Source organism: Carassius gibelio, chromosome B9 (assembly GCF_023724105.1).
Source record: "Carassius gibelio isolate Cgi1373 ecotype wild population from Czech Republic chromosome B9, carGib1.2-hapl.c, whole genome shotgun sequence".
Lineage (NCBI taxonomy): Eukaryota > Metazoa > Chordata > Actinopteri > Cypriniformes > Cyprinidae > Carassius > Carassius gibelio.
In genome coordinates, this window is record NC_068404.1 from 6,619,000 (window position 1) to 6,636,728 (window position 17,729).

At 37.4% G+C, this 17,729-nt stretch overlaps 1 protein-coding gene across 17 annotated transcripts in view; it reads right to left on the minus strand.

Moving 5' to 3' along the window:
* The window catches only part of LOC127965571 (E3 ubiquitin-protein ligase MYCBP2), a 98,884-nt gene that overhangs the window by 61,828 nt on the left and 19,327 nt on the right, over positions 1-17,729 (minus strand). For 14 of the 17 annotated variants that reach the window (XM_052566401.1, XM_052566410.1, XM_052566408.1 and 11 more), the window contains exons 6-17: positions 13,194-13,436; positions 12,905-12,976; positions 12,645-12,741; positions 12,254-12,327; positions 8,091-8,229; positions 7,891-7,967; positions 4,621-4,825; positions 4,373-4,537; positions 2,912-3,070; positions 2,444-2,648; positions 744-889; positions 315-425 (exon numbers count right to left, since the gene is read on the minus strand). In XM_052566401.1, coding sequence (XP_052422361.1) covers positions 315-425; positions 744-889; positions 2,444-2,648; positions 2,912-3,070; positions 4,373-4,537; positions 4,621-4,825; positions 7,891-7,967; positions 8,091-8,229; positions 12,254-12,327; positions 12,645-12,741; positions 12,905-12,976; positions 13,194-13,436 — 1,693 coding nt within the window. The remainder of the gene's footprint in view (positions 1-314; positions 426-743; positions 890-2,443; positions 2,649-2,911; positions 3,071-4,372; positions 4,538-4,620; positions 4,826-7,890; positions 7,968-8,090; positions 8,230-12,253; positions 12,328-12,644; positions 12,742-12,904; positions 12,977-13,193; positions 13,437-17,729) is intronic. The other 3 variants (XM_052566402.1, XM_052566396.1, XM_052566411.1) reach the window with 1 other exon arrangement.

Consider the following 17,729-nt stretch of genomic DNA (forward strand, 5'->3'; position numbering starts at 1 on the left):
TGAAGACTGGAGGAATGATGCTGAATATTCAGCGCTGCATCAAAGGAATAAATTACATTTTCAAACATATTAAAATAGAAAATGTAGTTTTTTTTTTTTGCATTTTTGATTAAATAAATGCACCCTCAGTTAGCACCAGAGATGTCTTTCAAATATAGACCCCAAACTTTTAAACAGTAATGTATATCAGTTGCAAAAATAAGCTTTCATATATCACCCACCTCTGGCTTTACACAGTAAAATACTATGAAGATAAAAATAACCTGCATCCTAATGCAGTAGCATGTTGGAGTGTCTGGGTGTACTCGTCATACCTCGGCCCTCTTCCAGCCGGTGCCGGCGGTTGATGCGCTGTCTCTTCTCCTCCTGTCGAATCTGGGTGTGCTCCTCTATATTGACGCCTGGGGGAGGAGGGACAGGCACAGCTAAAATAACAGAGGTCCAGCACAGACAGGGGCCAACGGAGGAGAAAAATGAGAAACAACACAGGCAGGTGAATGATGAGCATGAGATGCAATCCAAGAGCAGAGAGATGATCCCAACAAAACACACACACAGACACAGTGCTGCTTCACAAGGCAAACATACAGAGACGACACTGATCTGCATTAGAAATGGCTAATTTATATATTTACACACACACACACACATATATATATAAGACAGTATGGTTGAACACATGACAGGATGTGATTTGATGGCTATGGAACAGTAGTGAGTGTGACTGGAGGACACCTCAGTACCTAACAGCAGGTCCAGCGGTATCATTTCCTTCACGGCATCAAAGATTCCTCTCTGTCTGGCCTCCTGACCATCCAGCTCTCTGGCACAAGCCTTACAGCAGCCACATGACGAACAGCCCGACTCACCAGAGCCACAGCCACAAATCCTGCAGAGGACAGACACAAACAAATAGTGATGCAACGAACTGCAGCAGTGACTTGATATATAGAATAATACATTTCAAAAGAAGAACGTCACAAATTACTACTACTTCCATTACAGCACTTAAGTACATCTTTCAGTCTTTTTATGATTAGTTTTCTTTTTTTTTTAAATCAGCCTCCTCTAATCTAAATAAGCAGCATGTATCAGCATGGCAGCTTAAGGTTTAAAGGAATAGTAAGAATTGATTTAGATCACTTGCTCGTCAATGGATGCTCTGCAGTGAATGGGTGCCGTCAGAATGAGAGTCCAAACAGCTGATAAAAACATCACAATAATCCACACCACTCCAGAACATCAATTCATATCTTGTGAAGAGAAAAGCTGCATGTTTGTAATAAACCCATCATTAGGGTGTTTTAACATTAAACGGTCGCTTCTGGAGAGAACATCAGTCCATATCCCATAATAAAACTTCTCCAGTAGAACAATTCCATCACCTGCTTCTGACTCACTTTAAAACTAGCAGATACATTTGTTAGGAACTGTTTTTGTTCTGTGCATATTTCTCTCCTGATACAAAGATGACGACTTTTTCGCTGAAAAAAGCAATTGTATTGATAGAAGACCAGTGTTCATTTCATCAACAAAGACGAGGACGAAATATATCCGTTGACGAACATTTTTTTCTGTAAGGAAGACGAGACGATGACAAGCTAAAACTAATATATGATGATAAAAACTATGATGAAATGCATGCCACGTCTTCTTCAATAAGACGAAACGGGACTAATGTTATTTGAGGACCACCAGACATTCAAAATACATCCTATAGGTAACCGTGTTGTCCTTCAAAATGTGCGTCCCTGTCATTTGACAGCAAACGGATAAGGGACGTCCGCATATCTAGTCTCAGTATGGCAGCCACAGTGGATGGATAGGCTACCAAAACACAAACTAGCGATTTGAAACAATGGATCTTAAAAATGAGTTTGTTTCTTACAAACATGCAGCTTTTCACTTCACTGGAGTTGTGCTGGTGACTTGTGGATTATTATGATGTTTTAATCAGCTGTTTGGACTCTCATTCTGACGGCACCCATTCACTACAGGAGGATCTATTGGTGATAACAATGATACATTTTTCCAAATCTGTTGAGATTAATAAACAAACTGTTCCACATCTCAGACGGCCTGAAGATGAGTACATTTACATTTTTTGGTTAAACTATTTTCTTAAAATAATAAGACAATGTCTTTTCAAGAGCAAGAGGTCAGTTCTTTTCACTTGTTCTCACTCTAACCCAGAGGTGTCAAACTCAATTCCTGGAGGGCTGGAGCCTGCAACACGCATACCATGTAGTTTTCAAATAATCCTGAAGGACTTGATTAGTTGGATCAGGTGGGAATTTAGTTTGACACCCCTGCTCTAACCACATTACATTACTTTATGTGGGCCAACTAAAAAAAATTCTGTTTTCATGTCAATTTCTTATTCTGAATATTGTCAATAGCTGGATAATGGTGATCCGTGTAATCTGTGTTTGGTTTCTCTCACCCTCCTGGCGCTCTGTCAGGTCTGCCGCTGCTCACACAGCTGGCTCCGTACCCGGTGCAGTCTCCACACACGGTGCACACCATACACTGGTCCAGCTTCCACTTGTGCATGCCTGGCTGACACATCATAGACTTCTCCTCCTTCTCATCCAGCTCGTCCTCCAAGTCCTCGTCCATTGCGGTGGCCATGTTCTCCACTCCGAACGCTATGGCAAGAAAACATCAAATATCACAAACACCCTTTCTGACCACACATCTTGAGAATAATCACAGCATGTGTCAGAATCAACTTCAATAATATCCTTTTCCCTTTTAAAGTTTTGTGATAGAAGCACCAAATAAGGTCAGGAAAAATGATTTCGCTATCACTCTGTTTGTTGTCTCTTTCTGAAGATGGTCAGAAGTTTTCAGGGCTTTTTCGTTCTGTATAATTGTCATGTTTAGTTTGAAAAGCTTGAGAAGTCCTCACCCTTCCCTGCCTGGCTCATGGCTCCAGTGTCTCGGCCACACTGGCCCTTGTTGTTCACTCCAAATGTCCACACCTCCCCGCTCTTGGTCAGGACACAGGTGTGAGCTTTTCCCATGGCTACCTGAGTTACAAAGTGTCCCTTCAGATCGGACACCTGACCTGTGATGATGAGAGGAGGGAAACAAATTAACCATTACAACAATTTTTCCCATAATAGTTTAAAACGAAGAAGCTGGCAAGAGAAAAATTAATAAATAAAATGACCTGATGATATTTCATTGTGGAGTAACCATCAATCACAGCTTATTCATTTTCATAAACAATTAAGAAAATTGCGATTAATCGCATCAAAAATAAAAATGTTGTTTACATAATATATGTGTGTGTACGGTGTATATTTATTATGTATTTATAAATATGCACACTTGTATGTATATATTTCAGAAAAATTGGTTGTTTTATATTAAATGTATTTATTTATAATATAAATTATATGAATATAAATAGACGTAAATATATGTAAATATTTTCAAAATATATACTGTGTGTGTTTATATATACATAATAAATATACACAGAACACACACATATATTATGCAACAAAACCGTTTACTTTGTATGCGATTAATCGCGATTAATTGTTTGACAGCACTAAAACTTATCAGAACATTTTTTGTCTGTTATTACAAATACTTAATGTAGGGCCAAATGATTTGAAAACTCTGACAGAAACATGGAATCCAGTCATAAAAATGTAATTTACAAGAAAGCCTGTCAACCGCATCTTAATTATAACTGGTCTAACTTACGATCAAAACACCAGGTTTACATATAGACTAAGTTGGTTATGTCTAAAATGAAAGTAAACAGTTGAGAGAAAAATGGATGTGTGTCTGTATATTAGATGTGTGCAGGTCATAAAGGGACAGGACTGAACATGCTGCCAATTACCCCGCCACATACTGGTCTGGCATGTATACTACATTGTTTTGTGTCTGTTTCACGTGTGTATGCAGTCATTTCTTGAGACGGACTGGATTGGATAGAGAAAGCTCTGGCTTCGTGTGGATGTAACCTAAAGTTACAAACACCTACAGTTTGAAGACTGAATATGCATATGAATTTGAATATGCATCAAGTGGTTTCATATCCTAAAACTGTTCTTTATTTAAAAAATATGACTCGGTGAATTGCGATCTGAGTATCCCATGTGTAGAGCATGAACTGCAGGAATATTTGCTATTTCAGCAAAGTTAAGCTGGCAGGAAAAAAATAATCGAAACCACCATATTTGGATGTTCAGACTAAATAGATCCCCCTTTTTGTGAATGTGGAGCATGTACTGGCTCTAAATAATCTCTCGCACAGGAGACAGATATACAGTCTTACAGACAGCTTTATGACAGGTCATCATTTCATCCCCGCCATCTTTAACGGGCATCTGGAAGGTTCATCACTTACTGGTACTGTCACTGTAAACGGCATCCTTGCCAAACATGTAGAGCTCTCCATCTTTAGTGACAATGCTGCTACTGCCATTGTTGCAGGCCGTGTAGATGGCCGTCTTGGTCTCCAGTTTGATCATCTTCTTGGGTTTGTAGGGCTTTGGTTGTCTCCTGCTCTTTGCTAAAAACAAACACGGTTGAGCTATGTGCTAAAACATCAGTATAGCAGATCAAGCGTGTACATGATAATAATTTCTGTCATACTTGACTCTCCGTCCTCCCCTTTGCTGGCGGAGCCCGTGAAGAAGACGCTCCCATCCTCCGCCACCAGCAGTGCGTGGGAGCCGTCATGGCCCACCGAGAACTGCACAATCTTGGGTGACTTCGTAACTGGCAGCTCCACCCACTTCCCAGCCGACGGGCCGCCCTGCTTGATACCGAGGCTCTGATACTTTCCAGTATAGTAGATCTGCATCAGAGGAGAGGAAGACATTCATGTTTACATCTCCCTTGGGTTTTATTAAGTCCGTGCTCAATGGCTTCACAAATAACTCTGTCAGATAAAAGAAATGAAGCGCTGAGAGATATTCAAGAACTGTCACATGGACACTAATCAAGGCACTCAAGTACTGATGGGACAACTATTTTGCACCAGCCAATAATTGCACCCAACTGGAGTTATAAAAGGGAAAGTTCATGAAAATATATAATATCTGTCATTATTTACTTAACTTCTTTTCATTCTAAATTTGTATGATTTTTTTACTCTTCCATAGACTGTATAAGTATTCCAAATGACTTTGTGCTTTATATTCCAAGTCATCTGAAGCTTCTGAAATATCCTCGCCATTGTTATTAGAAAATATGATTTGTGTAAATTGAATGTTAGTTGGTTACAACATATTCAAGAACAAATGCTATACATGTACCATTCAACAAACCTTGCATGACATGTCTTGATGTGTCCCGAGTTTTTAATCATTTATATGTTTTATTTTTTATTTATCATAATTTTTTGTTGTTGTGTGTATTTGTCCTTGTTAGCTGTTTTTGTTTCTTTTATATGTGTCAGGTTTCATTAATTTTTTTATTTTTTGTTTTAATTTAGCACATCAAGTCAAACAATTAAAATAAGAAATGTTGAGTATATGTTTTTATATTTTACTTGTTTATTAAATGTAGTAAATGGTTTTGTTTTATGGTTTTAGTCTCAGGTCACTATAATAACCCTGAAACACACATATAATGATATTACTGACTTTTTAAAACTCATTTTAGTAAAGCGTTTGGAAATCTTAGAGGTCATAAATGAAATATAGTATTATAGTATTTTTAAACAAAACTGTGTCATGTGGGAGGCTAATACTGCACTTCTGGAATGGTAAACACAATAACTACAATCAATGATGACAAAAAACTCACGTCAGCATTTCTGCAGTCCATTAATGTACGTGTGTGAAAAACTACATGACCTTCTTTTATTGCAGTCCATGGCGTTTATTGGGAAAGATGCCCAGTCACGACTCCAGGGCTGTTTTTACAGCCACGCTCACTGGACTGGATAATCTCCAGATAAGGTAAAGAGTGAGTGTAGTCTTACAGAATGATAAACCTACAGCGGCTCTCATATCTCATGAGGCCTGGCACACACCGCACCTCCCTAAAACACACTCCATCACTACACATCAATCAGACACACCCAGCGTCCGTGTTTAACTTTTTGCCACACCTGACAATGGCAGGTCAACTGAGATAATTGCCCAGCCATAAATTATTAACCGATATTATTTAACAAAGCTTTTTTTAACTTGCTAATCAAGTTAGTTGCCAGATGTCTAAACTGTTTTATGTACTTGCCAAAGCCAATTTGTACTTGCATTAATGCTCATTGTGTGTCAGTTTTGGATCCTGGCCACTACACCCTGCATTTGTACTGCTTTAGGATCACGTGTAAATACACACAAGCTGTGCTCACTTTGGCCTCTCAAACGCTCCAGCCTCACCGAGTGTCAAAGAGCCTCTGCGCTCAACTGGAAGGGTAGAATAATCAAATTAGTTCCAGTTATTTAAGCATGTGTGCGGCTCTACAGGCTGCCATCCCTTTCACACCAGAGACCGCATCACTGCCATGAGCACTGCCCAACAGACCTATTCTCAACCTCACACACTGCCGAAACAAGCAGGTACACACTTACTCACTCACACAACTATCTGAAGTAGATTTAAGAGGAGCGCAACATAAATGTGCATATTTAATGGCCAGATGATTGTGAACTAGCTGAGCACTATGCTTCAGTGCACTTTTATTACTTGTCAACAGACTCAGGGTTTTCTAATCATACAAAATTTATTTTACTTCTAGTTTGGATTCACAGTCATTTCACTGCACAAAAATAAATGTATATATGCATTTATGCATTTCTTTTTAACAATTTTATTGTTATATTTATTATTTATATATTGACTATAGAAACCTCATTTTAGGACCATTATTTTTCACATGGTGATTTTTATTCAATTATCATTAAATACAACAATTTTTAAATCAGCAATTAATTACCTACAATAAAAATACAAAAAATAATACCTCAAACACATACAATTTAGCAAAACTGCTAAATCATACATGCACTTAATTGACATGGAAATTGCATCTTAATGCAAAACATGATCATAAACCAGAAGTTGCGACAGACTACCATACTGCAATATTGCACATTCAATACTGTACATTCAAACTACATCAAACTATTAATCGTGATTAATCGCAACCAAAATAACATTTTTGTTTACATGATATATGTGTGTATACTGTGTATATTTATTATGCATATAAGAATACAAACACATGCATGTATTTAAGAAACAATTGTTAGCTCAATTGGTAGAGCATTGCTAATCAAGCACAAGGTTGGGGGTTCGATTCCCCGGGAACACATGATAGGTAAAAATTGATAGCCTGAGTTCACTAAGTCGCTATGAATAAAAACGTCTGCTAAATGCATAAATTGAATTGAATTTAATATGTATATAATATAAATATATATAAATGTTTATACATGCAAATATGAAAAATATATATATACTGTATGTGTGTGTATTTATATATACACATGATAAATATACACAGTACACACATTATATTATGTAAACAAAAACATTTATTTTGCATGCGATTAATCGCAATTAATCGTTTGACAGCACTAATTATAAGATAAAGGACTCTGATTAAAGATTACAAGGTTAACAAAACCATAAATACATACACATATTGGATTTCAAGTATATATAAGTTTTTATTTCACATTAATTTAATAGTCCTTAAATAGGCTTAGGTTCCAATATATACTTTCTTAAATCCCTAACATGTTCTGCAAAGGTTTACTGGCATTCAGCCAATCATGATCTGCTTTATCTCGACTTCTAAGCTGATGCTGTAAATATGTTAGACAGTAGCACTTCCACCACCACGTATTTCAGACGCAGTTAAATACCAGCACAGAGACACTGAGGAACATAGAGAGGTATGTCTACCTTCCCAGAAGCCGTTTTCATCAAAGCAAACTCTCTGCCAGCTCCAATCAGGGCTGCTTCCTCATCAAACCCTGTGCCTGAGGACATAAACACACACACACCGCAAAAGAGACAACAACAAGTTAGTTCATTTCAATGCGCTTCCTCTTAAACACTGATGTGCATGTGTAGATGTGTGTGCACAGAAGCGCCGCTCTCACTGATGATATGAAGGTCTTTCTCCAGGTCAAAGAGGGAGATGCCACAGGCATGAAGACACTTCCTGGCCAGTTTGAGCTGCAGTTCCTGCTGTAGGGCCGGGTCTGAGCTGGTGGCGTAGATCCGCACCACAAAGCCATCCTAAATAAACCCAAACATACACACAAAAACATGAATCTTCCTAAAAACTACACCTGCTTGTCAATGGAAAGTCAACGTTTGGTAGCGAGTAGAAGCATTTAAAGCACAATTATATGGTTTTAAACATTTAAGATGAGCTGCAAAAGGAAGTTCTTTAGGAGAGTGATGTGAGGTATTTTTTCAATGCAAAAAACCCCAGCTAAATACGCAAATTCATCTACAGGCAAGCATTTGTAGGTTGATTGCGCTAAAGAGATGTTTTGATTACACTTTATTGTACAGTATTTGCACTTTCAGTGTATTTACCCAGGAGAATACTCATAATATACCCTAACTACATGGGTTAAGTTAGGTTTAGGGATAGATTCAGGATTACTACCTAGTTAATTATTTATTACACATTTATTGTAATTGCTATAAGTACATAGGAACAGGACTGTAAAATGTTTTCAACACATTGTTCTGTTTGTTTGAACGTACCAGTTAGTTTGACATAGTGATCTTCTCTTGAAATAGCAACCAATGGCGGGACTATCTGTTGCAGCAATTCTGTTACATTCCTTCTGTCTTGGTAAATTGCCAAACCAAACTCAAGCCTAGGAACTATTTGGGATTTTGCAGTGTCACTCTTTTGCTCACTTCAACTGCAGCCTTTGAATACTTCCTTCACAACTATCTTTCTGCTAGTTAGTGAGCTTTATGCACTGCCTGGACTGATTTGCACATACGCAGTCCTAATAATGACATTTTATGGAAATTTCATGGGCAACAAAAGGTACACTGTAAATAGTGTAGTGATTTTACATACAAAAAAAATCACTAAGCAGCTTTCTAATCTGCGTTGTTGATCAACTTGAATCTATTGCAAAATATAAATTGAGTCATTCCCTCTGGCATGAAAATTCCTACTGAAATTACTGGATTTAGCTCATAGCAATCATACTTTCAATAAAAAGAGAGATCTATTTCATTAAAAATGAAAAACAAAACCAAAGTCTTGTGGGTTTGGAACGACATAAGGATGAATCATTGATGACAATTTTTGAACTATACCTTTAAAGTTGCAGGTTTGCAGCGTTGCATTAATGTGGAGTGGACTGCATATTTTCACATTTTGAATTTCCTAATGTTTTTTGTTTGTTTTTATTACAAACAGGAGCCTAGAGACATCATATCCTGCTTTTTTACTATGATAATTCTGCATACCTAAAGTCCAGTGTGACCGCGTTTTAATACTGAACAGTTAAACTTTCTTCTGATGACAGCTCACCAGAATAGTCATAATCTCAGAGGCTTTGACACCATTAGAGGTTTTAGCCTCTCATCTGAGGAAGCACAGTGAGCATGTGAGAGTCAAAGAAAGAATTGAACTGTGTTAGCATTGCACATGGGAGATGCAAAGCAAAAACGCACCCTCACTAGCAGCAGCCTCAGACATACTGATCCAGCTTCATCCAGAAACACACACACTTCAGGGTGTGTACAATATGGGTGAGACTAGGGTTTGCAGTCTGTGAGTTTGCATATGTGAGCATGTGATAAAAAATAGAAAACGACACACTGGAGTCTTTGTAAGTGAGTGAGATTTCAAACACCTCGCTCTTTGCTCCAGGCAAAATCACGCTGCTAACAAATATACATGGCATAACAGTTCATAGCATTAACCCTTAACACCCCCACCCCCAACCCCAGCACACCCTCACTTATCATCTCTCATTCATGTATGCATAAAGAGATCATCAAATGAATTATCACATCCCCTCCCCGTACTGCTGCCCACTCACAATCAGTCCTAAGAGAAATGCCCACGTCCACTGCTGCAGTCCCTCCCCTGCCTACATGGCTATTATGTACAAGCACATATAGAGACACACACACACACACACACACAGCACGGCTGAAATGGGTTGAAACAAAAGAGATCAGGTGCTGCTGACAGCCACAATCACACCACTTGAGAAAAAGGCACTGATCGTGTTTGTATGATGTGCAGGGGGAGGAAACGAGGAATCTGTTGTCGTCTGATGAAGACCGCAGCATGGAGAGAACCGGCTGTTCATTTTAAATTTCACAAACTAAACATTTCTTGGGGTTCTTGCACTATTATCCATCTATTAAACTCTCAGACTCACAGTCTAATGGTGTGTTCACACCAAACGTGAAGAATATATTCCCATCGCGTCCTTCGCTCTAGATCACTCGGGGGATGTTTTTCGCGTCACTCGTGCTTTGTTTTTATTTGTGCAAGTCAGGCCAAAAACATCCGCGAGTATAAACATGTTAAGGATAAAATACGATTGTGTCTGGGTTCACAACACAATACAGAGGCAGAAACAACTCGGTGAAGTAGTATCATAGATTTTGGGGTGCCCGCAAACAGCTACAATATTGAGCTTCTCCATTTTCTGATTCAACCAGATGTGCCAATAAGCTCAGGCGAATTTTCAGCTGGAGTTTAAACGTTTTAGCTTGTGCAGAAGACTCGATTGAGGCGAATATCTCATGTTTGTTGGCAAACCGTCATTCGCATTGCCTGACGCAAATTCACCTCTATTCGAGTCTTTGCATTGGCTTTGTATGTAATCTACTCGCGTGAATAATTACATTTGTGTTGGTTGGCAACATAAGTTGGTTGCAAAAATAATTGAAGAATTAACTGTTAAATGACTGTTAAACTGTTAAAATATTACTGTTTAACATAAGCATGTTTCTAATTTAATGGCAAGAAACTTTAAACAGCAGGGGGAAAAAATTAAAATAAAAAGCACATGCAAATATTTTTATTAGAGGTCTACCGATTTATCAGTTTTGCCGATTAATCGGCACTGATAGATGTAGAACAATCGCTTATCGGCAAAAATCCATGTGGGGTAAAATTAAAATGGAAAAAAACAGAATCCAGAAAAATTAACAGAATTTGGAAATAAAATGGAATTTATGAAAAAATTAAACAGATTTAATAGGGCCCTATTAAAGTGGTAATTTCAACATTTTGCTATTACTGTTATTATTATTATTACTACAACATTTTTTTTTTTTTTTTAAATGAAAACTATTTTAGTTTTTTGTTGTTGTTGTTGTTGTTTCAGTATCCATTTTAAAAACTATCAGTTAATTAATTGGTATTGGCCAGTGTGGTCCAACCTTGCTATCGTTATCGGCAAAATCCAATATCGGTCGACCTCTAAGTTTTATATATACACATTAAGTCGTATACATTGAGTCTTAAGATTTTTTAATGCTTTTGAAAGACATCTCTTATACTCACAATGAATACATTTATTTGATAAAAAATACAGTAAAAACAGTAATATTGTGAAATATTATTACAATTTAAAATAACCATTTTCTATTTGGATATATTATAAAATGGAATTTATTACAGTGATGCAAAGCTGAATTTTTAGCATCATTACTCCAGTCTTCAGTGTCACGTGATCCTTCAGAAATCATTCTAATATGCTGATTTGCTGCTCAAGAAAACCGTAAAAACAGTAACAACTATTGTAAACAACTATCATTGTAAATGTATCTTTTTTTTTTCAAGATTCTTCAATGAATAGAAAGTTAAAATGAACCGCATTTATTTGATGTAGGAACATTTTGTAACATTAGAAAATGTCTTTACTAAAATGTCTTGATATCATATCCTTGATGGATAAAGGCATTTATTACTAAAAAACAAAACATTTAGAACTTTAGTGCATTACATTATATTACATTATTCTGAGAAATTCCTTTGCTCAGTAGACCTTTACAAATCAGTATAATCATTACCAAAGAAAGCCTGATATATACAATTATATTTATATTCAATAAATATCTCTCGCTTTGTTTGCCATCTAAGATCGATTTTTTCCACTTGGCACAGTGCATTGTGGGATTGCCTTCACCATGAAGAATTTATACATAGTTGCCTTTTCATTTGGTATAATTATGCAGCCCACATTTTGAAAAAGCCTTTGTGACTATGATGCATCCAAAGACAGCTCACTAGGTTTTGCCAAATAATAAAACCACTTACATCTTTGCAGGCTGCAATCTGGTTGATATATTCTCCATCAGTGAATATGATATTCTGACCATCTGCTTGTAGACCTGAGAAGAGAGACATTTTAATTTATTATAGACACTTTTTTACAGTTCCAGACTACATTCCAAATTACAGGAACATTACACTGAAGAAACGCTTGTTAATCAACATAATACGTTTTATTTTATATAAACTACTTCATAAAACTACATAATATATTCATTGCTTTGTAGATGACAAATTAAAGGCTATTGACAACTCATGGAAATAAGGGACAAGCCCCTAAATACATCCTCTTTAAATTGGAAACATGTCAACACAGATAAGCCATTTATTTGCTCTGCTCTTAGCGATCAATAGCACATAAGAGGGGCGTTTGTACCTGGCATTGTGATGGTGCCCTCCTGCTCCAGAGTCTCTGGGTTGATCTTAAAGGCCGCCATACTGTGACTGTTCATGTCTCGATACAGCAAACAACCCTGTAAAGCAAACCGCCACAGGAACATTTCTTTTGTAAGGCTGTTCAATGAATGTCATTTTTGGTTGAAAACCTCATAAGCACCTAATGCTTCATTTATGCCATATTAAGTACTTTATATAGACAGACAATCGCGAGAAGCTCATAAAACAAGAGGTCAGTACCTGGGCAAATCCCAGCCATGACCTCTTCTCCTTACGGTTCCTGATCCGTGATGTGGAGTTGTACACATGGCCCTGCAATCAACAGCCTCTTATTAGCAGCTACACAAACACATGGATGTACAACCTGCTGCATCAGCAATGCAAACCACATCCACAACTTCACAAATCTCAAAATTATCTGTATGGAAACATTCAAATTGCACATAAGGAAGTTTTATATACTTATTTAGTGCTTAGTAAAATTAACTTCTATAATTTGAATTGTGCAGTAAATAAAGGATGTCTTTACCCGCACAGTGCCACTGTACCCAGAGCCCACTTTGTAGAGGCCATCTTTACAGAGCAGGTAGAGGAAGGAACCATCAGTCTGAAGAAGACAGCGTTCATCTTCATCGATGTTCACCTCCTTCAGAACCCATTTGTTCATTAGTGCGGCTCTCTTGATGCCGTTCCCAAACCAGTCCTGGATCTGGATCTTTCCCACCAGCACTGCCTGCACGCTCCTCTGAAGGGCATTCAGGATTGTTGGAACCTTTTGTTACACAAATATAATCGGGTCAGAGAGTACTTAAAAATAGTCTTCAAGAGTTCCTGAGCATTCTTCACCCAGAGAATGCACATAAATACAGAGTAAAGGCGGTCGCACACCGGACGAGAAGCGCCGCGTCGCGTCGCGCCACATGTAGGACAACTCAAGGTATCGCACACTGGACGCGCACATTCTATATGCGTGAGCGCAATTTCGCAGCAAGATGGGAGTTTTAACTTCATCTATTATTATTATTTTAAATATATGATTTTAATTGATAAAAGCTGAGTTTTGAACGTTAATTAATGAAAAGAATCTGTGTTATTATAATAAGTCTGTTATTGTTTTGTTGTATCTGTTGTCTAGGCAACTGTGCAGCTGAAAACGTAACCAAACACTTTTTGTAATGTTTTATTTGAATGAAACAAGTGTACTGTATTTTAATTTCAGTTTCAGTTTATAACATCTGGGTTTTTTTAATATAAAACTATGCGGATGGCGCTCTGTGGCGCGGCAGAAATTTGAACATCGTTCTGAGTCGTAGCTGGGCGCCGCGGACAGACGCCGAATGGCGCCGCCGGTGTGTGTACTCACATAGAGAATAATGTGTTCGAATTTTAAAGACGTGGCGCGACGCGACGCGGCGCTGCGCTTCTCGTCCGGTGTGCGACCCCCTTAACTTTTCATGTCTTCTTGCACTTAAACGGACAAATTCACAAAAATGGCAAGATGCCCATCTTATTGAGTATCCTGTAAACCGCTCATTTAAGTGAAAAAAGAAAAAAAATAACATTTTTATTATTTATTAATTTTACTCTAATTAGTGACCAGTGTTGTGGGTAACGCGTTACAAAGTAACGCGTTAGAGTACTCTAATTACTTTTTTCCTGAAATGTGTAACTTAACGCGTTAGTTTCGTGCGTAAGTAATCAGTAACTTCGTTATTTTTTTAAAAAAGTAATCCGTTATTTTAAGGAAAGGAAAATCCCGACTGCAGCCTGCTTTTTGTCAGACAGTAGTCCTAGGTCTACTGTGCCACCTGCGGATGTATCAGCGGAGCCGAAGCTCTGTGATCGTAATGCGTCTGTGCCCTGCGCCTGACCCTGTGTGTGTGTGTGTGTGGTTTTTTTTTTTTTTTTTTTGAACTCCCGGCAAGATGGCAGAGTGGACAGCGTTTGGTTTATGGAAGTACGCACATTATTTTCAATTTGTCAATGAAAAAGAAAAGAACATAATGGTAAAATGCACACTGCGTTGGTGAAAAGCTTCTGTCGACCGCCAAAAATTCTACCTCAAATTTATCGCTACGTTTTAATCACTACTTTGAAGAGTAAATGTAAGAGGACTGTGTTAAAGCGAATAGGCTTGTGACTGTGAGTGACACTTTAATAATAATTAGTTCGGCTATTAAGCGATTTGTCATTTGCCTGTGTGGCAGTGAAGGATTTAATTCGGTTTGTTATCATTTTTGTTTGACAGGCAGCTGTTAATTTCTGTTAGATCGTTGGCTGGCTGATTGTTCATCATTTCTAAATGGATTTAAATCTGCAAGCCTGTTTAAGGTTGTGTTTACAAGTAAGCATAATTGTACTTTGATAACTGCATTATTTAAAGTTAAAGAAAAATCAGGAGTTATCTTGTGGTGCTCATAATATACAGTAGCCTAGGCTACCTGGGCTGGGTAGGTGCAAATTTTGATTAATAATATGTTCTTTGATAATAAATAAATAAAACGCCATGTGGAATAGCCTATTGCTGACTGTCTTTCCTGTTATTGTTATCCTGCAGTGTTAATTTAGTCGGATGACTGACGTTATTCTTTGTCGGGAGTCACGACTTAGGTGCATTTAAAGGGGCCGGGGGCTGTGTCTGTCATGTGTGAGCCGCTGCAAACGGCTTTTAATTTTTGGTAACGCATGAGTACTCTAACGCGTTACTTTTATGAATAGGTAACGCTGTATCATAACTGATTACTTTTAATTGATGGTAACGTTGTAACCTAACTAACTACTTTCCAAAGTAACTATACCCAAAACTGTTAGTGACAGTATATTACATCTGTGCAATACACTGTATATAAAAAAATTATAATACATAGTTTTAAATAACGATTATTGGAGTACACTTCTTTATTATTTCTATTTGTACCATTTGCTAGCAATTTCTGAGTAAAACTGTTGCAGTAAATAAATCCTGTGTTGTTTTTTTCAGTGTAGGTCTAAAACTGACAGCAGCTTAATTTAGCCTACCTTTCATTTGATAACTTTATTAAATGTCTGTTGTATTTCATACTGTTCCTGAATGCTACTGTTAGAATGTTTTCTGTTACCTGTCTTTAATAATGTTTGAACTTATTAGTTTGCTTGTAGTTTTTGCTGTGGCATTTAAACTGCACTCAGGAATTGGGACATTTTTTATAATTTTGTACAATTTTGGTGTCACAATAACCTTATTTGTTAAAATACAATTCAACATGGGTCAAAATAATAATAAAAAAAAAAAAACTCTTCTGTGGTAAGACCAGTGAAAATATCGGCAGGCCAAAAACTGGCGTTGATCAGAACGACTTGGTTGATTTGTCACTGGTTTGAATCAGTCTAATGACTCACTCTGTGGCTGAATAACACTGACATGACTCACTCAGTGATGTTACGTTTCAAAATGAACAAGTGTTACTGTTGTACTTTAAGGCTTGTGAGACCTACAACACTGCAGTTACTGACTGGTTGTTCATTTGACTGTGTGAAGTTAAGATGAAGACCTACCAAACCCCTCTCTGCACTTCTTGACCTTCACAAGATGGACAGCATGCCCCCCCTTCAGCTAGCTCACATCATATCCCCAGGACACTTTATTTCCCCTTGTTTAATATTTATGTTGATCTCTATTTAACATAAACCACTGTGTCTGTCTCCGCTGACCCCGCCGAAGAGTTCAGCTGATGGCAGTAAGGTACTCTGATGAGTGATGCTACAGATGACAAAGAGGTTTATTGATATTTTAGAACATCAATGTTACTGCTTTAGATGACTCTTCAGTCAATAATGACATTTAGTTTTATTGCACCAGCTCTCCATTTGATGAAGTACACTTCTCTCTTCTTGAACTTTGACTCAAGTCTCACACTGCCCGCTTTCTAATTATTTCAATAAATCGATTTCGAATCCATGATTCAGCGATTTTCTCATGGACATTCCTGTTGCTTTTTCAGATAGAAAGAACATACAAAGAAGTAAATATTGAGGTTTACTTCTATGTAACATTATATTTGTGAATATGAATTAAAACGATTAAATACTGTTTAAGCTTAAGTCCATTTTCATTGTATGTTACGTAAATGCATTAAGCATTTGCCAATTTTTTTAACACATTTACACATAAACCATAAACAATACACTTGAAAAATAAATATATTTCTACCATATATACAATTTATATATAAAATCAAATACATACTGAGAGAAATCTATTATTTCATAAAAAGTTGAAAAACATTGTCCAGCTCTGCAAAGCACTTGATCTGGATATACATGTCAACATTTGCCTGTTTTTCGGTTTCATTCTGAACTGCTCCAAGTTGGCCGTGTGCACTGTAAACTGACAGTGAGCGACGGCTCAGATATCACACTTTACACAAGCTATGCAACTTACTCATGCTCCAATTAGGTTGTAGTTACCTTGGTAACAACAAATGAACTCTGTGTTTCTCTGATGTCTAAATCAGTGTGTGATACTGACAGAGAACATTTAAAACATTTAAAGAAGCAAAAATATGACAGACCTATATCATGCAGATGGTAGACTGAGGAGTAATTGGCTGAGGGACTCTGCGCAGGCAGAGTAATATAATAAAGAAGGGAAATCGGAGGGATTTGACATGTTCAGGCAATTCAATTGTTGACCTCCTCATGCAGTTGCGGCTATCACACGCTGAGAGACGAGCGGTAATGTGCTGTCATCCTGACCTCAGATGAACAGCAGCGTTTTATGCACTCTAAAACCTCAAATTCACTTACCAAGCAAGAAATCCACTAAACTGTTAAAAATCTGATTATTGTTAAAAAAAAACTTTTCTTAAGTTTGGATTCTTTAGAAGGAGATGCAGAGCGGTAGGTGCTACATACAGTCAGAAACAGTACAAATTTTACAGACTTTACCACATTTTACTTTTAGTGTTAGATCTTCTAGTGTTTAGGAATAAGAAATATTACCAACTTCTATTTAGAAACTGTTCAGTGGCATCAGTGGAAGGAGCATCTTCCTCAACACTTTAAAGCATGCAGTCTCAAAACACTG